This window comes from Canis lupus, chromosome 36 (genome assembly GCF_048164855.1).
Source record: "Canis lupus baileyi chromosome 36, mCanLup2.hap1, whole genome shotgun sequence".
Classification (NCBI taxonomy): domain Eukaryota; kingdom Metazoa; phylum Chordata; class Mammalia; order Carnivora; family Canidae; genus Canis; species Canis lupus.
In genome coordinates this window covers 18,649,998-18,676,681 of record NC_132873.1, presented here as the reverse complement: position 1 = coordinate 18,676,681, position 26,684 = coordinate 18,649,998, and the positions used below count along the sequence as shown (strand labels likewise).

At 35.8% G+C, this 26,684-nt stretch overlaps 1 protein-coding gene across 50 annotated transcripts in view; it reads left to right on the top strand.

Moving 5' to 3' along the window:
• The window catches only part of ABI2 (abl interactor 2), a 122,006-nt gene that overhangs the window by 79,135 nt on the left and 16,187 nt on the right, over positions 1-26,684 (top strand). For 8 of the 50 annotated variants that reach the window (XM_072813009.1, XM_072813013.1, XM_072813007.1 and 5 more), the window contains 7 exons: positions 1,270-1,367; positions 4,447-4,593; positions 5,361-5,485; positions 6,514-6,696; positions 11,566-11,724; positions 20,045-20,131; positions 23,652-23,825. In XM_072813009.1, the coding sequence (XP_072669110.1) occupies positions 1,270-1,367; positions 4,447-4,593; positions 5,361-5,485; positions 6,514-6,696; positions 11,566-11,724; positions 20,045-20,131; positions 23,652-23,825 (973 nt within the window). The remainder of the gene's footprint in view (positions 1-1,269; positions 1,368-4,446; positions 4,594-5,360; positions 5,486-6,513; positions 6,697-11,565; positions 11,725-20,044; positions 20,132-23,651; positions 23,826-26,684) is intronic. The other 42 variants (XM_072813010.1, XM_072813008.1, XM_072813018.1 and 39 more) reach the window with 14 other exon arrangements.

The window sequence follows — 26,684 nt, the reverse complement described above, 5'->3', positions numbered from 1 at the left end:
AGTTAAGATCCTTTTTTTTTTTTTTTTTTTTTTTGAAGTGTTTGGCAATCCAGAACAAAGGGGCTTAAAATAGGGTCAGGCGTGAATCTATATGATGAGCATTTACTCTAACCCATTAGTAATCTCAATTTGAGATTACATTTGAACTATATTTGTGAATGACTTCTCTTACCTCTTTAAGACATCCAGATTTCTAGGGCTTTCTGTATAAGTGCTTATATACTTCTTAGGCGTTTCCATCAGTTGTTTCCAGATTATGTACTTTCCTTACCCTTGCATTTAGTGAGAAGTCCTGGCCCAGGTCTGATTTAGGACTCTGTTACATCTTTCCCATAATCATTGTTTTGGGCCTGAGTGGGTCTAATTCCCAGTAGAACTAGGACATCGCCAGTGTGTCCCCTGTATTGCTCATAGTTGAATGGGATACCTCAGCCCTAACTCTCTAGTTCAGATGTTTAGGAACGTGACTTAACATCTGGCAGTTTTCAGGTAGGTGATTCCTTCATAAGAGAACAGTTAAGAGAACAGTAAAGAAATCTGAATTGTAAGGCTGATAACTATTTTAAAAACTGAAAATTTTTCTGATATATCATACAATTCAACCTTTTATATTCTGTAGTTACAATGAATCAAAACTATACTACATATTTTGTTGGGCAACATACTTTTTATGATCTACTTGCTATCTCAAAAACAAGGAATTGTTTAAAGGCATTATTATTTTATTTTTATTTTTATTATTTTTTAAAGATTTTATTTATTCATGAGAGACACAGAGAGGCAGAGACATAGCAGAGGGAGAAGCAGGCTATGAGGCAGCCCATTGTGGGACTGGATCCTGGACTCTGGGACCACACCCTGAGCCCAAGGCTCAACCACTGAGCCATCCAGGCGTCCCTAAAGGCATTATTGTTTTAATTGAATTTCTCTTTATTAAAACTAAAGTTCTTGTAGTTATCCTTTTGAATTTCAATTAAATATAGTATCAAATAGTCTGACCAGTGATCTGTTGGTGTGATGGCCTAATGGCAAATACAGTCTTTGCATATAAGTTTAAAATCATTTGAAAATCTGTGTTAGGAAGAGTCCTTTGAGTACAACTGTAGAATAATAGTAGAGTAGAAATTGCATATGAAATGCATGGCCTCTAATTTTTTTTTCCTACTTAAACCTTCCCCTCCTTTGTTAATAAATAGTATAACATTATTTCCCACAAGTGGCATTTTGTTTTACTACATACAAGTTGATTGTTCCTCAAAATTTTTTTAGGTGAGTACCCAGAATATGAAGATGGGTGGGCTGCCGCGTACAACACCTCCAACTCAGAAACCCCCCAGTCCCCCTATGTCAGGGAAAGGGACACTTGGGTAAGTATGTAACTAAGTAATAATTGAAAACCATTTCTTGTAGTGTTGTTGAAAATTAAACACTACGTATATTTAAACCATTTTTAAATATTTGAAACAATATTTTCTTCCTAAGATTAACTGTTTTGTGTATAACTTTTCCTTTTTCTGGGAAACATTTTTATACTTTAAAAAGATTTTGTTTAAAAGTTATTTTTCTAATCAATTTTAAATTTGAGGTAAAATCCTAACCTAAGTTCATGGTTTATTATAAATTGCACTCTAATTTCAGAAAATATTTAGAGTATTTCATATTACAGTTGACTGTGCTTTTAGACTGCTCTTATGAAGAACACTGTGTAGATTACCAAAATCTGTGTATCTTGTGTTGTTCTGAGAATACCGAGCTTAATTCAGTACAGCAGAAGTGAGTTATGGGTTTGACTTTTGGCAGAAATGGCCAATTAATGAAAAAGTTTATAATATTTTTCTTCTATAGCATCATAGTATAAAAATTTGGTTTATTGCGGTGCCTGGCTAGCGCAGTCAGAAGAGCATGCAGCTCTTGATCTCAGGGTTGTGAGTTCCAGCCCCACAATGGGAGTAGAGATTACTTAAAGAAATGTTTTTAACATGAAAAAAAGTTTTATCATGGAAATTTTGATCAGGTGGACATAATATGTCCCAGAAGCCAGATGACTAAAATTGTGGTCCAGCTCTTCTTCTGCTCTGTTGTCTTGCATAGTCAGCCTCTTAGCAATCCAGTTTTTTCATCTGTAAAAGGGGGGTAATATTTGTTCTCTATCAAACTTTTCAGTCATTGTACTGCACATTGGATTTTTAAAAAATGTATAAGACAAAGACAAAATGCTTTGACAACCATTGGCTTTATGATGTGTGCTTAAATTTTTTTAAATTGACAATGCTGGTTTTGGCCCCCTCACCAAAAAAAAAAAAGAAAAGAAAGAAAAAGAAAGAAAAAAGGTAAAAAGGAGAAAGAGAAAGAAAATGACAGAAAACCTAATTAAGCACCAGAGGTCAGGACAGGACAAAGATGAATTAGAATTAAAAAAGAGAAAAAAAAAGAAAAAAAAATTATAAAAGAGGATAATGTTGGAAGAGGAGTTATAGTTAGGACAGTGGGAAGTAAAAGAATAAAAATGAGTTCCAGCCAGGAATAGGATGATCTTATGTGGGGTAAACAAAACAAATTCTGCTTACATTAGGGAGAAAAGCATCTAGTAGATCAAATAAGGTTTAAACTTCAGGAGAGAATGTTGATGACATGATGGGGTATAATTATGCAGATGTAAGAGTAGAGAGATCAAGAGGAAGTATTTACTCTCCTATGGAATGGCTACGTTTCTGTCATTGCCTAACAGATTTTTAAAATTTTAAGTCAAGAACGTTAGCAAGGTAACCCACTGTCGTCTCTAGGAAAATAAAACTGTGTGTTGCTCTAAAATTTTGAAGATTTATTCATAGTCCAGTATTTGTTTCCCTTGTGTATTAGCAAGGGTTCTGCAGGATCATTGGAGACCAGAGTTGCTGAACACCACAAACCAGTTGATGGTCACAATCTGGCTTTTTTGCATAAGCTTTGCATAGCCATCATATTTTGTTTCCTTTGCCCCTTATTTTTGACTTTGTTTTTATCATTGCCTTCATGGTATTGTTCTCAGTCAGCAAAGGGTTTTTTCTTGCTTGAAACATAACATTTTTATTGTCTGGGAAAAATTGTCTAGAAATCAAATGTTTGGAAATTAATCAGTTTCCTATCTAATTTTTAAAAATATTTACATAATTTCTAAGATACCTAAACTTTTTAGTATTTTAAATCTAAGTTCCTGACATTTTGTTTTCTTCCTTGGACCCAATATCTCATGCAGTGTCTTTTACTTATTCTTAATTATTAATGTACACATGCATTTATGCAAGATTTTGAAGGTAGAAGAGTGGACAGGGTCAATTCAAAGTGCTCTCTTCCAAAATCAATGAACCATAACTTGAGTAGCCCAGAAGAGCAGTATTTAAAGGAACCTTGGGACTTTGTGGTGAGAGAATTATTGAGAAATTTGTAAGGGAGCAACATCATTTCAGGAAAAGAAAGCTTTTTAATTTTCACATCTTGAGATTCCAATTTTTATTCTTTTAGAAATCAGAATCTTATCTGCAAAATGTCAGTTTCATGTCAGTTGAGTATTTATCATTGTCATAAAGAATTCAGAAACTTAGGGATGAGACCTAATTTAATAATCACTAATGTGCCATTGTGCATCCTATTTCCTATCCTGTTTCCTTTCTTTCCTCACTCTCTCCTTTTAAAAGGAAATTTTGAGAAGAAGGAAATATATTAATAAAATCCAGTCCTTTTTGTACTTTGCAGTTCGAAAAAAATAAGGCAGAAAGACTTAGGTGGTCTTTTCTTTTTATATCCCTTTTAAATGTTGAATTTGAGGAGGATAAGAGGTAAAAGAGAGCAAGGTGAAAGTTGAAGGAGGAAGTGAGATGAGAATGGAAGGAGATGAGACTAACTTGCGTATTTCTGTGTATGGATATAGTTCAGTTTCTTTGTATTTACTATATAGAAAGGAAGATGACTTGTTATAGTTGCTACTGATTATCACTGTGGGGGGTTGTGGAGCCAAATTCTGGATTTATTTATCTGATCTTTGAATATCTTTGGTTAGGGAGAGAGGGGTGAGGAAGATAATTAGTGCATTCGTGCAGTGCAGTTGGGAAACTTTGACATGGTACTAAAATAATTTGAACTCATCTCTCCCCCCCACCCCCCAAAGGAAGAGTCTGGGAGACACTGGCTTACTTGGTGGGAGAATTGAATCTTTGTACTCTCTGAGAGTGAGTGAACAAAATTGCCTTAGTACAGGGAAATGAGGTTGGGGATGAAAGAACAGCAATACTCATCAAAACCCTAACAGCAGAGAAGCGATACTTAAGGAAAAACTGAAATTGGTAGCTGGGTTATGTTAAAACATTTTCCTATCTCTGAATACAAATTGTATTTCACTACTGGCAACTCTTTGAATTTATTGTGCCGAAATTTGCTAATCACACAATACATACGCTCTTCTTTTTGTAGGCGGCACTCCCCCTATCGCACACTGGAGCCAGTGCGTCCTCCAGTGGTACCAAATGATTACGTACCTAGCCCAACCCGTAATATGGCTCCCTCGCAGCAGAGCCCTGTGAGGACAGCTTCTGTGAATCAAAGAAATCGAACTTACAGGTATTTTCTCTACCTCAGTGCAAAATGTGATGGTCATAGTACCATAATTTGTTCAGATTACTTCAGTTAAATCTCTCTCATTTTCCAAGCACTAAGTTCTTTTCCTCACTCTACTCTCCCAAACCTCATCTGATTCTGCCTCTCTCTCCTCATGTTCTGATGCAGCTTTGAGGTCAGGAAGTTGGAAAAAAAATAATAAACCCAGAAAAAACAGACATCTTAAAAATACAAACTTCTCTAAAAAATTAATAGTTGTAGTTGACCTGAAAGAAAGTTATGGACCAGATGTGGGGAAAAAAGTTATGGATTAGATGTGGGAAATTGCAAGTTGTTTTTTGGTGGAACTTTACAGATGAAAAACTATACATGGTAAAACATTAATATGAAATGGTACACCAAGATATCATAAATAAAATTAATCAAATAACCTGTTTAGGAAAACTGTGTTTTTTATTATAAAACAAGTTTCTTCAGGCAGTAAAAGTAATACTATTTTTGTGTGTTGAGTCCTGTCACTTACCACTTATATTTCTACAGAATTTTTCCTTCTTTCTCAATTTCACTTTCTTTAATAGATGCTTATTAAAAGGTAGTCAGAATGAATTTCTTGAACTCATGTTTTTTTCCTGTTTTACTCAGAAATTAATACATGAAATGGAGGGCTTTTGAATAATCTTTGTTTAGCTATATTCATTTCAGAAAATTTTGGGAAGTGCTGGTGGTATCTTATATAAATACTCATGTTTTGGTGGCTCTTATTTCTTTAGCAGCAGTGGGAGTAGTGGAGGAAGTCACCCAAGTAGTCGGAGCAGCAGTCGGGAGAACAGTGGAAGTGGGAGTGTGGGTGTTCCCATTGCTGTTCCTACTCCCTCTCCTCCCAGTGTCTTTCCAGGTAAAACATGAATGGTGCCTCATCTTTACTTGTCTTTTTTGAATTTGAATTCAATTTCCAATTTAATAATGATGGGCTTTCTTCATAATGAAGATTTTTTTTCCTTTAGGACTCCATAAATGTTGGGAAATCTTTATGCATTTGTTATTTTTAACCAAGTGATTTCTGAATTTATGCTCACATACCTCTGTTATTTGGCTTTGTCTTTGGTGCAGTGGCTCAGTTGGTGCTTTGAGGTTTCAGGTACCTCCTGGGTATGAGTTATATGTTTAACTCCAGCGTTATGACATTGCGTGCATTTGGACACAGTGTGAGAATCACATAGGTAAAAAAAGGACTGGACAAATTTAAAAGTAGTTTTGGCAGTTAAATTTAGTGGACTCTTGGAACTTAATACTCTGAAATGCTACCTTTTTTTTTCTGAAACAGAAAAATGTGCTTATTTAATTTATTTATTCATCAAAGTTGAACTTTAGTTTTAAAAGTGTGACACAAAAGACCTAGGGATAGACTTTTTTGTATTTAATTTACTTATACCAAATAGATAATAATTTTTTTATAATAATATTTTTAAAATCATGAAAAAGATTTTTCTGATTTTTTTTTACCTAATGTTTTTGTCTAGAATATGTTTATTTTCTGATTTTTGTGTTTCAAAATGGAATACTGTTTCCTAATGTATTATGTTTAGTTTTGTATACTGTTTACAAAATACTATGCTAAAAATTATAATATAAAAGGTACAATACAGTAGAAAAGTTACTTTTCTTAGAGTAGTGGCTTTCAGGTAAAACGGAATGCTGTTTTTAATGAATTAAAAAATCTGTACATTGCCCTGAGCATTTTGAATTATTTGCTGCAAACCTAATTATCCTTTAATATAAGCTTCATTTTTTTCCCTATTCTCTTCTTTTCTTTGGTTAGTGTTAAGCGCTGAATATTTAACATTAGGTTCTCTAATGCTTTTTCTAATCCTGCCTAATGGGTCTGCCTCATTAATGCCGCCTCTTACTCCTCTTTCCCCTCAGCCCCCGCTGGCTCTGCTGGTACTCCTCCCCTTCCTGCTACTTCTGCATCTGCCCCTGCCCCTCTTGTTCCTGCTACTGTCCCTTCCTCCACTGCCCCAGACGCTGCTGCTGGGGGGGCCCAGACCCTTGCTGATGGCTTCACTTCTCCAACTCCCCCTGTTGTTTCTTCCACTCCCCCTACAGGTGAGTATGGCTTGTTCTTTGGCAGGCACATCCAGTCATCTGGCTCTTTTATCTGGAACTCTGGCTTTATGACTTTTGTTTGTGCTGTGTGTGTGTATAAAATCTGAAGAATAACAGACTAACTAGAAAATGGCATGTGACCAAGAATAGAATTTCCTGAGGAAATCAGGGTAAAGTTCACATGCTTTTTTCCAGTAGAGTAACACAAATACACATTTTTTTAATGCTTGAATTTCATTTATTGGAGTTCTGTGAATTTAATATGGAGCCATCTTCTTACAGTTTTGAGACGTTGTTGTTAGAAATATTGTTACAGATTAAGACTTTAACAGAGAAAAGTCTATGGAAATAATATGGAAATAATTATAAGGTATATTTTATAGGAAATATCTGATAAAACAGTTTAGAAGTCTCTATTATAGCAGCACTGAAAACATATGGACAATGGACTTTTTAAAAAGATTTTATTTATTCATGAGAGACACACAGAGAGAGGCAAATACATAGGCAGAGGGAGAAATAGGCTCCCTTTGGGGAGCCTGATGCAGGACTTGATCCCAGGACACTGGGATCACGCCCTGAGCTGAAGGCAGGTGCTCAACCACTGAGCCACCCAGGCGTCCCTAGATAATGGACTTTTAAAGAATTTCATGTTTAGTTAAATGTTACTTAAGGTTAACTGGTGTTTCAGTGTTTTAAAATAGCAACCTAAAATCCGTTTTGATGGGGAGGGGGAAGAAGATTCAGTTGCTACAAAATGTATTTGCAAAGTTAATAGTGATGCTGGTTAGTAAACAAATTCTTTATCTATTAACAAAAATGTGTATGTTTGGACACACATCACCTTAGCTTGCCAAATATTTCATAGATTACATATTTAGCTCTGCAGCTATAACCAGATGTTTAAATGTGTTAAAGGATACTTTTAGCTAAAATGGATTTTGGATGGTGTTTTATGGGATAGTGTCTGTAATAGCACTTTAATATTTTTTTTGTTTTTATTTCTTTATGAGAGAGTGAGAGCACGAGTGGGATGAGAGGCAGAGGCAGAAGCAGACTCTCTTGCTGAACAGGGAGCCCTGACATGGGACTGGATGCCGGAGTCAGGACTCTGGATCATGACTCGAGCTGAAGGCAGATCCTGAACTGACTGAGCCACCCAGGCACCCCGTGATAGCTTTTTAAGAAAAGCTTTCCATGTAAATGTAAACATGGGCTATTCTTTGATCTACACATATATCTCTTAGGCCAGACTGTCTGGTTAAATATAGGAATCATGTTATGCTCCAGAATCAATGGAGTAAAAAATATATCTTGAGGTTGGTTATAGGCCCAGAAGGAACAAATCGCTACCACCCGAGTCAACATTTTAGTAATAAAATAATTTAATAGGTACTGCTTCATAGTCTGCATTGAATAAACATTTGTTATATGAGTGGATAATTTTAGTTTTTCTTAACAAAAAAGCAAGGTAAATACCTTCATAACAATTTATATCAATCTCTTTTATACACTCTTTGAATCACCAAGTACTTTTTTCTTCTTATTAAGTTGTAATTTACATACAGTAAAATTCACCCTTTTTGGCATCTACACTTGTGACAAATGTATATAGTGATGTCACCACAACTTCAGTTAAGAGGTAGAATAGTCCTATCATCTGCACATGTCCTCCATGTTCTTTGTAGTCAGTCATTCCCTTTCACTCCTAGCCTCTGGCAACCTTTAGATCTGTTGTTGTTTTGTTTTTTGTCTCTAAAGTTTTGCCTTTGTAAGAATATCATGTAAATGGAAGCATATGATACGTAGCCTTCTGGGTCTGGCTTTTTGGCACCACTGCATTTGATATTTATTCATGTTGTTTCATATGTCATTTTTTTGTTCCCTTTTATTACTGAGTAGTGTTCTGTCATTTGGATGTACCACAGTTTATCCCTTTCCCAGTTGAGGGACATTTGGAGTATTTCCATTTTGGGGTTATTATGAATAAAATTGCTATAAGCTTACACACACAGACTGTAAGTGTAGGTTTTCAGTTCATTTGGGTAAACACCTTAGGGAGTAGGATTGCTGGGATTGGATGTAAATGAATGTTTAATTTTATGAGAAACTGTCAAATTGTTTTCCAAAGTGGCTGAACACCCACCAGCAGAGTGTGAGACTTCCTGTTGCTCAACTTGTTAGCACTTATTGTCAGTTTGCTTTTTTTTCTTGTTTTTTGTTTTTATTGAAGTTCGATTTGCCAACATAGAGTGTAACACCCAGTGCTCATCACATCAAGTGCCCTCCTCAGTGCCCGCCACCCAGTTACCCATCCCCCCCACCCACCTCCCCTTCCACAACCCTTTGTTCATTTCCCAGAGTTAGGAGTCTCATGGTTTGTCTCCCTCTCTAGTTTCCTTTTTTACCCCCTTAAACTTTAGCCATTCTAATAGGTGTATAATAGTTTCTTATGTGGTTTTAATTTGCATTTCCCTAATGACTGATGATGTAGAACATCTTTTTTGTGCTTCTTTGCCATCTGTTTATTTTCTTTTTTTTGTTTCTTTGTCCAAATTTTGAATTTGACAATTTGTTTTTTTGTTTCTTTGCCCTCCGCTTTTGAATTGGTTTGTTTATTCAGAAATAAAATCATTTGATAAGAAAACGTAAGTCCTTCATTGGTTATATTATTTGGGAATATTTTCTTCCATTTGTGACTTATCTTTTTATTCTCTTAATGGTGTCTTTTAGAAGGGGAGTTCTTAATTTTGATTGAGTCTAGTTTATTGATTTTTTTTTCTCTTATGGATTGTGCTTTCAGTGTCATACTTTTAAACTTGTCACTCAAGGTCATAAAGATTTTTTTTTTTGTTTTTTCTAGAACTTTTTAGTTTTCTGTTTCATAGTTAGGTCTGTGTTACTTTAACTCTAGTTTTGTTTGCCTTTTTAACCCAAAGCAAAGTAAATGTCTTCTTAATGGTATGAATAGAGAGTCTTTTATGTAGTGTCTTTGAATTACTGAGTATAATATTCATAATAGTGTTAATTATCAGATGTTTTGAATTTGAAGATGGTTGGTTTATATTAGTTTGTTACAGATTGATTACTAAAGTGTCAGTACCTGTTGTACCTGGTGATTCAAATGACAAAATGTACCTTTTAATAATGTATTACTTTATATATTTTTCTATTTTTTATCATTGTTAGAGACTTGACAATAGATTATGTTTAAGCTTGTATACTCCAGATTTTCATCCAGTAGAATTGATTTTTAGATTTTGATGCTGTCATATGTAGAATTAAATAATATAGCCGATCTTGAGTACTTTTATAATATTCATTATATATGAGTTCATATGAATCCAAGTTTGATAAAAGTATGGAGTTCCTGACGACCAATTTTACTCCTCTAAACCTTTTTTTTACAATCATGGATGAGTTGAAAAATTGCAAGAAGTGTTTTTCTTTCTTTTCTCCTCTCCCCCTCCTTTTCATCCTCCTTGCACTTTCTCCTCCCTCCTCTTTCCTTCATCTCCCCACTCCTTCCCCCTCTCACTTCGGTTTCCTCCCCTTCCCTCTCCCTTCTCTTTCCTCCTCTTTCAGCTGGGCTGGAGTAATCTCATGAGTGCTCTAGTGCTCTGTCTGAAATAGTAGGCCTTCAGCTGAATGATGTTAAGTTAAGTGGAGTCAAGATAAAATTTAGGAACTGGATTGCATTAGGGAACTGCATAGATTAAGAAAGAATGTCTTTAGTTAGCAATGGTTGTTGAAGTACTCAGCAAAATTGAGTGAAATTGCTAATAAATATTATAGGCTTAGAGATGGTATTACAAGCAAGATATATTTTGATGCACTTTTTGTATCTTAGATTTTTCCTTAATTGTAAAATTCTTAAACTCTAATTTTAAGACAAAATAATCTAGCTTTGGAGATGGAGATTTTTGATTGAATAAAGATGTGTTTGAATTGGAATAATATCACTTGATCTTTTGCTGGAATATTTTGTTTTCCTTTAAACTAATTGCCACCTTAAATTTACTCCTGCTATTACTATTATTTTGATAAGACTGTGTTGTGTGTCAGACATTTTTTCTTTTGCTTTCCCAGATGCCATTCTTATGTAATATATATTTAAAGAGAGAGAGTGAAAGAGAGTTGGGGGAGGGGCTAGTATCAGTGGGGAGGGGCAGAGGGAGAGAGAATCCAAGCATGACATAAGGGCTTGATCTCAGGAGCCTAAGATCACTACCTGAGCTGAAACTGAAACCAAGAGTGGGGTGCTTAACCAACTGTGCCATCCAGGTGCTCTTTTTCCTACTCTCTCCCTTTCCCCGTTCCTCCCCCCTTCCCTCCCTCCTTTTCTCCTTTCCTCCTTTTTTTTTTTTTTTTTTTTTTTTAGAAGGAGGAGGAGAGAGAATCTTACACAGGCTCCAGGCCTGGTGCAGAGCCTGATGTGACGCTCAATCTGACAACTCATGACCTGAGCTGAAATCAAGAGTTAGATACTTAAGTGACTGAGCCACCCAGGCACTCCTTGTCTTGTTTAGTTTTTAGTGGCCATTTTGGGGGGGTGGAAGAGGAAGTAAGCCATAAATTTTAATTGTGATGATTTTGAAACCCTATCAAATTATATTAGTAATCTATTTAGAACATAGCTTTTCCAAACCTAATTTTGTTTTTTTTTATTTACCTACTTTCCTGCTTTTGCACTTTGATATGTCAGCTGAGCAATAACTGTGACTTTGCATGATGTTTATCAGATAGCAAATTAACTAAACATTGTTTTTTTTAATAATCTTATTAAGATTCAGGAAATGTACCTAAAGCACTTCATTGTTTGACATAATTTTCTTTTAATGACAAATTTATGCTCTTTGCCTTTTCCAGGTCATCCTGTTCAGTTCTACAGTATGAATAGACCTGCCTCTCGCCATACTCCCCCAACAATAGGGGGCTCGTTGCCCTATAGACGCCCTCCTTCCATAACTTCACAGACAAGCCTTCAGAATCAGATGAATGGAGGACCTTTTTATAGCCAGAACCCAGGTTAGATTTTCTTCTGCATTCTGTAGAATATATCTGTTTAAAAATTTCAATTATTGGGGCGGGGGGAGAACCTTGAATTATAAATTATTATCACATAACAGGTGTTTAGTACTATTTGTTGAATGATTGGAAGAATGACTATAAGGTTGCTAATACTGTATTATTCAGTTCTTTTTTTTTTTTAATCAGTACATGATTTCCATATAAACTTGTAGAACCTAATTTTTCTGAACAGAATCTTTGTGCTGGTGATCATTTGCTTTTAAAAATAATATTGTGGTGAGCAATATTTCCTTATTAATCAGATAACCTTGCTCTATGAATACCAAATAATGAAAATTGAGTGTTCATGAACAGAGATAAATGATATAGTAAAAGAGAAATGGTGGTGTTTTTTTCTTCTTTTTTTTTTTTTTTTTTTTTTAAGATTTTACTTATTTGAGAGAGAGAGAGAGCGCGCGAGCACAAGCAGGGGGAGGGGCAAAGGGAGAGGGAGAAACAGATTCCCTCTCTGCTGAGCAGAGAGCCTTATATAGGGCTCAGTCCCAGGACCCTGGTATCATGACTTGACCCAAAGGCAGATGCTTAACTGACTGAGCAACCCAGGGCACCCCTGGAAATGGTATTTTGTTTTGTTTTTAAAGATTTTATATATTCATGAGAAACACACACACACAGAGAGAGAGAGGCAGAGACACAGGCAGAGAGAGAAGCAGGCTCCATGCAGGGAGCCCGACGTGGGACTCGATCCTGGCAGGAGCAGGCCCTGGGCCAAAGGTGGCGCTAAACCACTGAGCCACCTGGGCTGCCCTGGAAATGGTATTTTGAAGCTGTTTTGTACTAGGCAGTTAAACTATCTTACTCAATTCTCATACCAATCCTATGATGGGAAAGCTGGGACTTGGACAGACCCAGATATTACAGTTTTCTTTCAGTTGCTTTATGCATACAGAAAAAAATTAATCTGGCACATATTTAATACCATATTCAATCATTATTTTTGCTTCTTCCCCAGAGAAGGTAAGAGCAAAGATTAGACTCTGTGATTATTGTGGATATGGTATATCAGCTTAGTGTGTTTTTCTGGATTTTTGCCCAGAGGCTAGTAAACCTGGGTATCTTTAATATTAGGGGACAACCCATTCCATCTTTGATAAGCCTGGAAACCAGTCTATTGTGGCTACTTACTTTTTGGTGAAACCTTATTCCTTTGGAGTCATGCGGAAGAAATTTGAACCACCTAGATAAATGCAGTTTAAAGAATGTTTTTACATATATTATCTCATTTGATTCTTCCAATCATGTGATCATCTTCATTTGTATTTTATAGGATGAGAAACTGAGGCTGAGGTAATGTCAGGTTAGGATTTGAACTTAGGTCATCTGTCTCTAAGTTTCATGTTCTTTCCTCTCTCTCTTACTCTCCTAGACTTCTCTTTGGTGGAAGGTGGTGGGTGGTGAGGAGATGTCCACATTGTGATATAAAATGGATGAGAGCCAGAGACCTTCCTTTATTCAAGTCCCTTCACTCTTTTGGATCCTTCTTAAAATTAAATGCCATGTGTACACTGTAGTGTGATTACCCACTGCCTTAATTGAAATATACTTCTGTTGCTGCTGTCCTTGATTACACTTAGTGATTTTGGCTGTGTCATTCTTTTTTTTTTTTTTAATTTATTCATGAGAGACAGAGAGAGGGAGAGGCAGAGACACAAGCAGAGGGAGAAGCAGGCTCCATGCTAGGAGCTAGATGTGGGACTCAATCCTGGGACTCCAGGATCAAGCCCTGGGCCAAAGGCAGGTGCTAAACTGCTGAGCCATCCAGGGATCCCCTCAAATCATGTATTCCAAACTCATTTTTGAACAGGTGCTATTTTGTACCTAAATGCATTTTTTTTTATTTTAATTCGTTAGATATGGCCTGTTTCCTAGTTCTGCTGAAGATAAGTTCTCTCCCTTGCCCTCTTGGAAGTCTAGACAATTAATGCTTATGGCCCTCATGCCCTTCCTTATCCTTACGTAGAGTTTGAAAGATGTCAGTCCAAATGGTGGTTCCGTAATGGACCTGAGAGATGTTTCTCTGTTATGACTGGTGACCAACTGTATATGATACTTAGGAAATAGATATAAGGATACTTTTTTTGTGTACATGTGCAAAATATTAGTCTTTTAAAGAACCCTGTTGCTGGCATTTATTTGAAGACTCTTTAAGCACATACTTAAATGTGTTTTAAATACATGTTTCAATACTTCTTTCTTTGGAAATCTGATTTTAACATACTTGAAAGTATGTGTTAAAGTAGAAAAATACCCTACTCTCTGGAATGATTTTAATGAAAGTATTTTCACACTCATGGATATAAAATGAATTGATATTTTTGAACCTTCAGTATAATTTATTTAGTTTTTTCTTCCCCTCCTGTACTCTTCTCAGTTCTGCCTTTCTTCCCCAGGGATTTGGTAATTGTTTAAAGAGGGTGACTACAGCTTTCTTTGCTTTTTATCATAATGCTTTTCCTAAACTTTTTTTTTTAACTAAATCATGTTTTTTTTTTCTTTAAAGATTTTATTTATTAGAGAGAGAGAGAGAGACAGAGTATGAATGGGGAGAGGGGCAGAGAGAGAAGGGAGTCCTCTCCACTGAGCAGGGAGCCCAACATGGGGCTTGATCCCAGAACTCCGAGATCATGACCTGAGCCAAAGGCAGACACTTAACTGACTGAGCCACCCGGGTGTCTCTAAATCATGTTCTTTGAAAATCTTTTTTTCTTTTTTGCAAGAATTAATACTTTGCAAACCAGTGTTCTAAGGCTGCTAGATCCACCTTCATTTTATTTGCCTTAGAATATTATATAAATGTCTTATATTACTCCCACTGGTCTTATAGTCATCCCTGTTTATTCATATTTAAGATAAAAAAGTGTGTGTTGTGCTTTCTAACAATCTAATTCCCTGATTTAACAAAATTATCTCAGGTGTTTGTTTTATAAGCCTGTATTTTATAATCAGAGACTTGAAATGTACTTAAGAAGTGAGCTAAAAGTCTGGGATTCATGGGAATCTATAAATTCAGTATTCTTTTTTTAAAGATTTTATTTATTTATTCATGAGACACACAGAGAGAGGCAGAGATACTGGAAGAGGGAGGCAGGCTCCCAGCAAGGAACCAGTTGTGGGACTCAATCCCAAATCCCAGGATCTCGCCCTGAGACAAAGACAGATGCTCAACCGCTGAGCCACCCAGGAGTCCCAAATTCAATATGGTTTTCTGTGAGATGGAAATCTAGCAGCACTGTTACTATATTTTGTTTGAATTTGAAAGAGCATTTCAACATAGGAATTAAAATATGGAATACCCAGTGTCTAGTGCCAAGTCCTAAGAGTATATTAATTGTTTTCTAATGATCCTAAGGGTACAATAAGTGTTTTCTAATGAGATTATTTCAGAAGCAAGTTAATGAAAGGAACACTTTGGGGCATAAATGAAACCCCTTTGGTTCTCATTGTTTGTTACTAATCTAGCCCAAGAAATAGGAATAACAATTTATCATTCATCTTGTCAGCAGCAAAGAGGGTCACTGAAATAAAGAGAGCTAAGCATAAGTTAACAGTTTTTACCTTAAATATAAATGTGAAGCTGAAGCCCCTTGGTGGTAAAGAAGTATGTGTATACACATACACACACACACACACACACACACACACAGATATTTACATTTGCATAAATAAACCTAGTTTGATAAGTGTCTTAGTTCAGGCTATTCTCAGAAAGTGCTACAGACTGTGTGGCTTATAAATAACAAATTTATTTCTCATAGTTCTTATAGTTCTGGGAGTCTGGAAGTCAGATCAGGGTACTAGTATGGTTAAGTTCTGAAGTCTCTTCTGGTTTGCAGACTGCTATCTTCTCATATCCTCACATGGTGGAAAGAGAGGGAGTTATCTAGGTCTCTTTTATAAGGGACTAATTCCATTCATGAGGGGTCCACCTAATTGCCTCTCAAAGACCCCCACCTCCTAATACCATCACATTAGAATTTCACCATAGGAACTTAAGGATGCATAAATATTCAGTCCATAATGTTAAAGAATCAATAAGGTGGTATTTAAGTACCAAGGTCTTTTGGTAATAGGTAATCCTATATTTTACTGTTCACATTTTCTTATAGGAAAGACTTTAAAAAGTCTAATTCATAAAGTGAAATGTTGGTTCCAAGGAATGTGACTATATAGACAATGGATGTTATTAAAAACAACTAAAAAAGTAAAAAAATAATATTGGGTTGGTGATATTACAGAAGAAAAGCCACTAACATATATTCTCTAAGTGATAGTTAAGTTACAGCACTACCATAAATTTCCAGAAAAATACAGATGTGGTGGGGCTTTAGCAAGTATGAATAAAGAACAATAGCAAGAAGCAATTTTCAAATCCTTATAGTAGGTAATCTTTAGGGTTTGTTAGAGAATGCTTACTCTTTTTTTTTTTTTTTTTTAAAAGAATGCTTACTGTAATGAAAGCAAAAAGAGCAAGAAAACAATTGAAAAGTGTTATATTCTCAGATGACCAAGTAAGCTAGATAGACTGTTTACACTGATATTAACATAAGCTGTGTTTTTAAACTTTGTGTTAATCTGCTACTTTTCCTTGGCATAACATCTTACGGTGATTTTTTTTTTTTTGGCTTGAAAAGCAATAACAATAATGATCCAATTCTTTTTTATCCTGAATCTATAGAACTGATAATTATTTGGTAACTTTATTCTTTTCTATCAAAAAAATCCTCCTTGCTGAGTTTGATAAGTCAGGTTCACTTTTAAATATTCCTTGCTGTTCCTGTTTAGGAAACATTTCACTTTTAAAATGAATTGCTTAAATCATTTCCCTTACTGCAATGTAAAATATAAGCAACTAAACTTGAATGGGTGTCAGATGTCTATAACCTCTAAAGGTGGTATCTTTTTTTTTTTTTTAAGATGTATTTATTTATTTTAGAGCTGGGGGAAGGGGGATAAGGAGAGAGAAACTTAAGCAGACTCTGCACTGAGCATGGAGTCCGAAGTGGGGCCCTGACAACCCTGAGGTTACGACTTGAGCTGAAACCAAGAGTCAGATGCTTAATTGATTGCACCACCCAGGTGCCCCAGGTAGTATTCTTTAGTGGTTTTAGAAGTAGTATTTAGAATGTTTCTTTAGTTTTATTTTCTCATAATATTTATAAATCTGTGGAAGTAAGATGTAAAATTCCAAGTTATTTTTCAAAACTCTTTGAGGTAGACATTTTAAAACCTTGGGAGGCTGGGTGGCCTAATTGGTTTAGGTTCTGCCTTCGGCTCAGGGCATGATCTCAGGGTCCTGGGATCAAGCCCCACATTGGGCTCCCTGCTCAGTGGGGAGTCTGCTTCTCTCTCTCCCTCTGCCCCTGTACATGCTTTCTCTCGCTCCAATAAATAAATAAAATCTTTTAGGAAAAATAAAACAAGAAACCTCAAAGATTATGCTTCAAAGGATTTTATAAATAACCAGGAAGGTCATGCTTGGGAAGTCTATATATTTCATCAGCACAGACTCATCCTCTAAGTTTGGTTTGCTTACAGAGCTTTTTACTCTGTACATATCTACTTGTTGCTGTCTGTAGAACATAAGATCTCTTTATAAATTCCAGTCATTTGGTGAGGCCATCTCTTCACATTAATGTCATTAGTGTATATTATGAATATAAAACTCTTGAATCTAAGTTTGGAGATCTTTCGGTTGTTATAGGGAAAGAGTCTTATATGAAGAATCATCTTAGCTAAGTGGAGTGAAAACAAGTGTCTGGTTACTTCTGTTCTTCCCTATTCACAAGATGCCTAGGACTAGAACTGAATATTGCAAATAATTCTCATAAAAATCCTGCTTAAATCTCCTAGCATAGTTGATTTTCAACTCAGGAAAATAAATCTAGTGTAAAGTAGGATGTTCTGGTTCACAGGAGTTCTGGTCAGATACAATCTTAATATGGTCTAGAAAGAAAATACTGTGGTATTTGAATTAACGGAACTATCACATAAAAATTTTTCCCTGGAGAAGAAAAGTAACATTTGGGGTGACCTTTGTAAACTCCATTTGGAACTGAATTTTTAATAAAGTAAATCTGTTTTAGATAGATTTGGAATTGTTTTTTACCTGGGCTGTTCTTGGTGGACTTCCTAAAACCAATATGGTTTCAGATTTTCACTTTCAGAACTAGAAAAGAAATAGAATATACTCATCTTAAAAAACAATAATACACTTGACTTACCTACAGAAAGACTGTTCTGAGTCAAGCACCTAATCATTTGGTTTAACTGAGCACCAGAAGGTTATTATTATTATTTTTAATTTGGATGAGAAACAGTGACTGAGGTGGGAAATTGCCTACTTTTCTTTTATAGGGGAGGTTGGGCCTGGTGCTGACAGAGGAGGAACTTTTTCATCTTATTTGATATGAACATACACCCAATCTCTACTTTCCTAGAATGCCAGTTGCTATCTGCTGCTTTTTTCTTTTATTATTTGTCTCTGCTCCTTCTGTGTTCATTACATCGCCATCTTTCTCCAAGTTGGAAATATGGGGTATTGGGAATGTATCAACAGTTGTCCCTCCCATGCCTTTGCGAGGGGAAACACACTGCTGAAGGGTTACTACCAAGAAATAGGACTTAGGGAAAAACCTAATCAAAAGATAGCTTTTTTTAAAAAAAGGTACCCATTTCTAGGGTTATTCTACTCTGTCTCTTACATCTAGATATTCTTCAGTATTAACTAATAGCTTAACTCTTGTCTATACATTTATATATGTTCCTCAGTTACCAAGTGGTACTTTTTCACAGTTACTAAGTTCTGTTCTTTGTGTTTTTGCTGTCTTGATATTTTTGTGCCAGGTCCTGGGTTAGGCATTCTGCATGCACTAGATTTTTGGTTTTTGTTATTACTAACTTGGTGTTTAACAGCAAAAAATAGTGAATCAGATATTTGACGCAAGTGACTGTAAAGTCCAGTCTCTTTGTACGGAGCACTCTTTCACCTAAGGTACTTCCCTATTTCATATCTACCCACTTAACCTTTCCAGGTTATTTTCCCTCAGGGCTATTTTGTGCTAGCATATAGAAACATTTCCAGTCCTGTGAACTGGTCATGTTGTTTTATACCTCCAAGCCTTTGCCCCTGACTTGGTTCTCAGCTGGTCTTTCTCCATTCTTGTCTGCTTGAACTCTTTTTCTTCTGGTGCCTGTTCAGAGAGCATTTCTGTGTGGCTTTCCTTACTACTGGCCCATCCCTGTGCCCCCACCACTATCACCATTGCCGACTCTCCCACCACAGCCACCTCCAGGGAATTGCTACAGACATTGCTGGGTTAAGGTTATTATTTTGTTTTGTATTCCCAATTAGAATGTAATATCTTTGAGGGCAGTGACTCTCATTCATCTTTCCAATTGTATTAGTCTTAATTGTAACTTGGAATTAATAAAAGGTGTTCTCTTTTTATAAGAAGATGCATACTATACTTTATACCCATTCTGAGGGAAACTATAACTGTAGAATTAATCTTGGGCAGTTTTTCAGCCTGTACCTGGTTTATTTATTTACATATGTTAAACACTTGCTGAAGGCTGACTAGTGCTAGGCACTGTGCCAGGTGTTTGTGATGGAGAAAAAGACACCTTGGGGAGGAGAAGATGATTTGAATGAGTCCAGTGTTTTTTGTATGAATTGAGATTATGAAAAATTGTAATGACATGGACCTAACTCTCAGAATGGTTTTGATAACTGGTCTCTCCTAGCAAAGTGCTTGCCACTTACTAGAAAGTCAGTAAATATTTGTTTAATTAATGAATGAAGAACCAATTAATTTGCCTGTTAATGAAGTAATGAAAAGTATAAATTTAGGATGTGGGATGCAATGTTTGTTTGTTTTTTTTTTTTTCTGGTATTGATGAACATTTAAACTTACAAGCTTTAAAATCCTGAAAACCAAATTATTCATGATAATCTGAAGAAATTCTTTCTGTGAAAAGACATGTTAGTGATATGATCAGTTTGCCATTTCATGGTAGAATAGATCTGTATATAATAAATGCTTCCTATTGCAATTTTTAGAATTTTCTTTAAACTCCCCCTAATACTTTATTTTTTGTGTTAATGTGTTATCTCTCAAAAGAGGATCTTTAAGATAGCTTATAAAATATTTGTACATAGTGGTTTCCCTCCTTATATGTTCGTTTTATTGTATTAGCCTTTCCTTTTAATGTAACTTGCCCTTACCCCTTATCCTCCACACCTTTTTTGTTTTTGCAGTATCTCTTGCTCCTCCTCCTCCCTCCATCCTACAGGTAACTCCTCAGTTACCTTTAATGGGATTTGTGGCCAGAGTCCAAGAAAATAGTAAGTTTATGTCTTCTTTATGCTGTAGATCAGATTATAGGCATAAAATGTCAATTATATATGATTGGCTGATTTGTCAGTCATTTGCTGATACTTCACATACTTGAATATTATGAGCAAGTCACTGTGTGAGCAGCTAGTGTGAATAATAAAATAAGGTGAAATTCTCTGCTTTCAGATAACTTAAAATCTGGTAGTGAAGATAAGACAAAAATAAAGCACATATAAGAAATGAACGACCACATCTAACCAAGGAGATGCTGTCTAGTCACCAGATATCCCATCTTTTTCTCTGAGTTCTTCAAACAAGTAGTAGCCTAGTTTCCTATAACTGGAGTTGTAGAGTTTTGTGGCTGGCTTGAGAATCTTCCTCCAGTCTTGTGATTCCAGGTGTAAAAATGGCCGTGCTGTGGTAGGTCTCAAGGGACCAAATTGCCACCAAGTCTCCCAAGAGGCCTTGTAGATTGGCAGTGAATTTACATTGGCCTGTGGTCTGGGATCGAGACATGCAGGATCAGATAACTAATTTTCTTGACATATTCAGCTTCTCCTAGGTAAGCATTAAAGGAAATTCAGGAGACTGATGTCTACTAAACAGGAAACCTGTATCAACATTCAGTGAGGAATTGCTATCACAGAGACCAGTGAACATAGTCTGTAAGATAGAGGAGTTCTCTTTATGTGAGCGGTCTATACGAGGAGCCCACATCACAATCAAGGTTGCATGATGGGCATGGAATCTGAATTAGGGGAATTACATTAATGAAAGTTTTAATGCTATCAGTATGAAGAAGCCGAATGTATGCATCTCATAACAGGGATGGCCTCACCAGACGGATAGAAGTATTTGCACTCTGCTGTTTAGGACTCCTGCTTCTTTGGATATGGGTATTGCCAATACTAGAATGTGAGCTTTCACAAGAGTAGGAATTTTTTATTATTCTGTTGGCTGGCTCTTTCCCCAGCACATAGAGAAGCATCTGACACAAAGCAGACACTTTAGTCCCTGTTTTTTTGTGCTTCTGTAGCTAACCGAATGCCTCCTTTTTATGGACACATTTCTTTGTTGTATTTTAACTGGTTATAATCCAGTCTTACTTGCCTGAGGGCTCAGTGTCTCTTTCCAAATGCCTTTGCATCTCTGTTAGCTTCTGATAACAGTCTAATTTATGTTTATTGGAAGGTAAACAATGAGCACCTCCGATGTTTAGCAGTGTGATTGCCTTTTGGAATAGTCTTTTCTTTCTTTTCCATAGTCCTATACATTTCTCACCTACAAAATGTATAAAAATAAGAAAACTTTGAGGTGAGCTGTCGCTGATTTTACAAACATAGCAGGACTTTCACATTCAAATGAATGTTCTCTTCAAAACATTCACCTTGGAAAGACACATACTTATCTTTTGGAATTATCTTCATAGTTTTCAGGTATATTATTTTGAAGATACTCTGTGGTAGCTATTACATAGTCCGTAATAAGATAGATGTTTGGAAACAGTCTGGAATTATTTGGAACCAGGTATACTGGGCTAACTAGTGCAGCTATGATTCTATTCTTCTTAAAATCCTTCTATGGCTCCCCTTTGGATAGAATTCGAACTGCTGGAAGGCCCTTCCTGCTTAGTCCTCTTCAGCTTCCACATGCCTCTTTCTACCTAACTTTGGCCAGTTCTTTGAAGGGTTCCTACTCTCTTATCTTTGTATTTTTTTTTTTCTCCTTTACATCTGACATGAAATATCCACTCTCACTCCATCCTAGCCTCTGGCCATTAACTCTTACTTACCCTTCAGGTTCAGGAAGCCTATCCTGACCCACGTAAGAGTTTTGGTCTATTGCTGTGTTTTCATGATGTAAGGCATTTGCTGCACGTAATTATAAGTGAAAAATTGGTTGTCCATATCTCTGTGACTTTTGCCTACTACTATGTCCCGTTGCTGAGCATAGTAGCTAATCATAGTAGGCTCTCAATTGACATCTGTTGAATAAGTAATAATGAAACAGAACTTTAAAGTTACTGATCTCATCCATAATAGTGTATCTTTTGAGATAACGGGCAGTGAAGTTCAAATTCCTGCTCTTCCACTAGTGTAGGACTACTTAATCTTGGAAAGCCAGTTTCCACATCCATAAAAATGAGGATTAAAAACACACTTCCCATGGTAAAGATTAAATGAAATAATGTATCAGAAAGTGCTAGCTGAGTAATTGGCACATTTTAAGTAAAAAAAAATGGTAGCTTATGTCCATCTCATTAAAGTAACTCTGAGGCATTATAAGAAATGGTAAAAATGAGCAATGGCAGACTCTTAATAGTTTTGTAGTGTAATTTCTCAAGGTGATTGTTTTGGAAGACAGTGTTCCTTTGGATCTTTGTTTTTGTGTGATTGTTTAAAGTCAAATAGGTTGATTCTTAGCCCAACCATATATAACTTGTCATAAAATCTATACTAAATCACATATCTATAGTTTTTGCTCATTTAAGAAACCCATTAGGACTAAAAGAATAACTTTTAATAAGTTTTGAAGTGCATAAAGCAGATAGGTTGGGAAATAGAGTGGCAGCAGGTGGGAGAATACTGGAATAGGCCAGGACATGATACTCACCAGACATCAGCAGTCTTCTCAGATCCATTTGATTCAATCAGTAGGCTTAGATGAAAGAAAATAAACAAGATTGCTCAAAGGATTTCACAGGAACAGTACTGGTACCTCATAAATAAGAATTCATAAATAAAATTGGGCAGCTGATAAATGCAGCTTTACAGTTTATTTTGTTGAGCTGTGCTCAGTTATGTACCAAACATTTTGAAAGCTTTGAGTTCCCTGGTTTTGGAGATTAATCTTTTAGATGTTACTATATGCTGATACTTAAGCTGTGGAAGCAGATATCTACACGGAGAAATTTTCAAATCACTCTTGGAATTCAGCTTGAAGAAATTCTGGATCATAAATTAGTCTGAACTAGTCTGAATTACTGAAATTCTTTCTATATATATTAAAAATAGCAGACACAAACATCTTCATAGATGAAGTTACCCAAAGCCTTGTTATTTCCATTCTACTAGTTGGGTAAAATGCTATTTAAAAAATTCATTTGACTATTCATGAGTACATTCTAATTTATTATAAATTAAATGTTTATAAATCTCCAAATTATTAAGATTTCTGATAACCATTCCTCATTGGATCTAATATAAAACTAAACTGTATTATACTTACCTCTTTCTTTGAAGAAGAGGATTATGTATTAGCATAAACAGGTTCCAGGAGGCTCATTTAATAACTGTTTTGGCTACACTTTATTCAACACCCATCAGCCCTGACCAAAAGGGAAGAGAAGTCATGCTTGGAGATTGGAAATATTATAGTTGGTGGGGAGCTTTCTCTTGCCCACTCATTTTTTATTTAAAACCGTTATTTTCAAATCTAGATTTATATTCCATGTATATAGAAGCTTGGATAGGAAATACTGAACTTTGCATCTCATGTAGTTTTGTTATCAGCTTGATACATTCTTAGTTTCAGATACACCACCACCACCACCACCTGTGGAAGAACCAGTCTTTGATGAATCCCCCCCTCCACCTCCTCCCCCAGAAGATTATGAAGAGGAGGAAGCAGCTGTGGTTGAGTATAGTGATCCTTATGCTGAAGAGGACCCACCGTGGGCTCCAAGGTCTTACTTGGAAAAGGGTAAGTTTCAGAGGGATATCTATGATGGGAAGACACCTCTACGTACAGTTGGAATTTACTGGTACTGAAGAGAATCTTACTTATTTTTTTACTGATAGGTAAAGTTTTGCTTACCTATCAGTGCCTATGCAATGTCTTCTTGATTTAGTTTACAAGGTTCATGATTTTTGAAAGTCACACTAGTAAAATTCTATGACTATCTGATTTTATACTGATGGCTATTTATTGTTCCTACTGAACATGCTTTTTTAATGAGTGGTTTCTGTAAGAGAAGTTTTTAAAATAGACTTTTTTTTTTTTTTCTGGAATGCCTCAGGAAGAGGATGATTTTTTCCAAATTCTTATTTTTGTGGTATCTTCTATTAGATATTTTAGTTTAAGTATCTTCATATGAAACTTTCTTCAAAACAATAATGGTTTCTCAATTTCTTTGCAAAGTAGCATTGGGCTTTTTTTTTTTTTAAGTGAAAAGTTTCTCTGAAACTTTTCTGACATGACACTTTTGAGACACAGGCTTATTAGACTCACCTGGAGAGCTTACCTTAACAAATACTGGACTTCCATTTTTGGCTAAGATAAAGCAACAGTAATCAGATATACCCTCCCTCCTGAAACAGGAAAGAGTCCAGAAAAAAATACAAAAAATAGTGATTTTCAGATTTTGGACAACAGGCAGTGTGGCAGACTAAGACCCCAGGGAGAAGAAAGTCAAACAAGGTAAACCTTTGATTGTCCTAGCTTGCTAAACTAGGGGAAATTTTTGGGCCACAGTGCAAGGAGGTGGATCCCAAACAGAGCCTGAAGATCTCACTCTATAAACCAGGTAGAGATGAGAGTCTTGGGAGGACATAGAGAAGTAGTAGTTCTACAAAGACAGAGAACAGAGCTCTGGAGATCTGCATCTGCAGAAGGGTCCCTTTAAGTCTTTGATTGAATACTGATCTGTGCATGTGTGTGAAGAAACTACCTAAGATTGGAGAACAACAACCAGAAGTATGCAAAAAAAAAAAAATATATATATATATATATATACTGGAAATAACAAACCTGGGAATAATTAACACACAAGGCAGTAATACACAAGGATAGAGAAGAGGCCTCAAAACTGTGTCCCCTTAGTGATGGGGCCAAATTAGCCCTGGACTAATGGTTGCTCTGGGCTGCCCTAACAATGCTTAAATGCAAACCATGAAAGCATCCAACTGATTTCAAGTAACTTCATTGGTTTCCAGAACAAAATCCAACATTGTTCAAATAGTCCAGTGCACCAAAAAGTGAGACTCACAGTGTCCAGCATCCAACCAAAATTTACAAGGCATGTTAAAATAAAAAAAAAAAAGGACAGCAAATATAACTCAGTCAATAGAAACAGAGCTAGAGATGACTGAGATGGTGGAATTAGCAGACCAAGGGTGTTATATAACTATTATAAATGCCCCATGTGTTCAAGAGGGTAAAAGAAAGCATAAACACAAGAGAGAATATCTTTAAAAAAAGAGAGAAATCCACATAGAATTTTTAGAGATGAAAAATAACAGCATCTGAAGTGATACTTCAGAAGAAAAGATCAGCAACTTTGATGATATGATAATAGAAACTATCCAAAATGAGAAATGGAGAAAAAATAGAAACCAAAGACAGAGCAGTAGATAATAGAAACTATCCAAAATGAGACATGGAGAAAAAATAGAAACCAATGACAGAGCAGTAGATATGTGGGACAGTATCAAATAGTCTTCATTTGCAGAAGATAACGATCTTTTTTCTTTTAAAAAAAGATTTTATTCATTTGAGAGAGAGAGGGTGGTATGTGCACCAGCAGTGGGGAGGAGCAGAGGGAGAAGCAGACTCCCCACTGAGCAGGGAGCCCCACGAGGGACTCCATCCAAGGACCCTGGGATCAAGGCCTGAGCTGAAGGCAGATGCTTAACCGACTGAGCCACACAGGCACCTAAGATATGATCTCATATGTAGAAAATCCTAAAAGGAATCCACCAAAACCTGGTAGAACTAAAAAGTGGGGTTAGCAAGATTGTAGGCCACAAAGTCAATGTGCAATCTTAATTGGATCTTTATTTACAAGCAACAAATACTTGGAGATTGACATTTATAAAACCATACCTTTGGTAGTTACATCAAAAATATGAGATACTTAAGGATAAATTTATAAAGTATATGTAAGACCAATATGATGAAAACTGTAAAATATTAAGAGAAATTAATAAAGGCCTTAAATCAAGACATATATTATGCTCTTGGATCATTATTTAATAATTGGTTTTCCCCAAATTGATCTGTAAATTGAGTGCAGCTCCAGTAAAAATTCCAGGAGCCATTCTTACAGAAATTGACGTGGGGATTTTAATAGTTGGGTGGAAATACAAAAGAAACTAGTAAGATTAAAAAAAAAATTTTTTTTAAAGACTAATGTTGGAGGATTTTTAATTTATTTTTTAGTGGAGGATTTAAACTAAAGGGTACAGTATTCGGGACATGTGGTGCTGATAAAAGTACAGAAATATAAGTCAACAGGATACGGAATTTAGAAAAAGACCCACACACATTGTTTAACAAAGGTGTCAGGGTAATTCAATGGGGAAAGGGTAGTGTTTTTCAACAAATATGCTATAACAATTGGATATCTACCATCTGGAGAGCTTACATTAACAAATAGTGGACTTCCATTTCTGGCCAAGATAGAACAACAGTCATCAGATTAATCCTACTTAAAACCATTAGGAATGAATCCAGAAAAATTTATGTGTATGGTGAAGTAAAGGTAAAAAGTTAATGTTCATGTACTTTCTACCCTCGGTACCATAGACAAAAATTAGCTTGAAATGTATTTTAGACCTAATG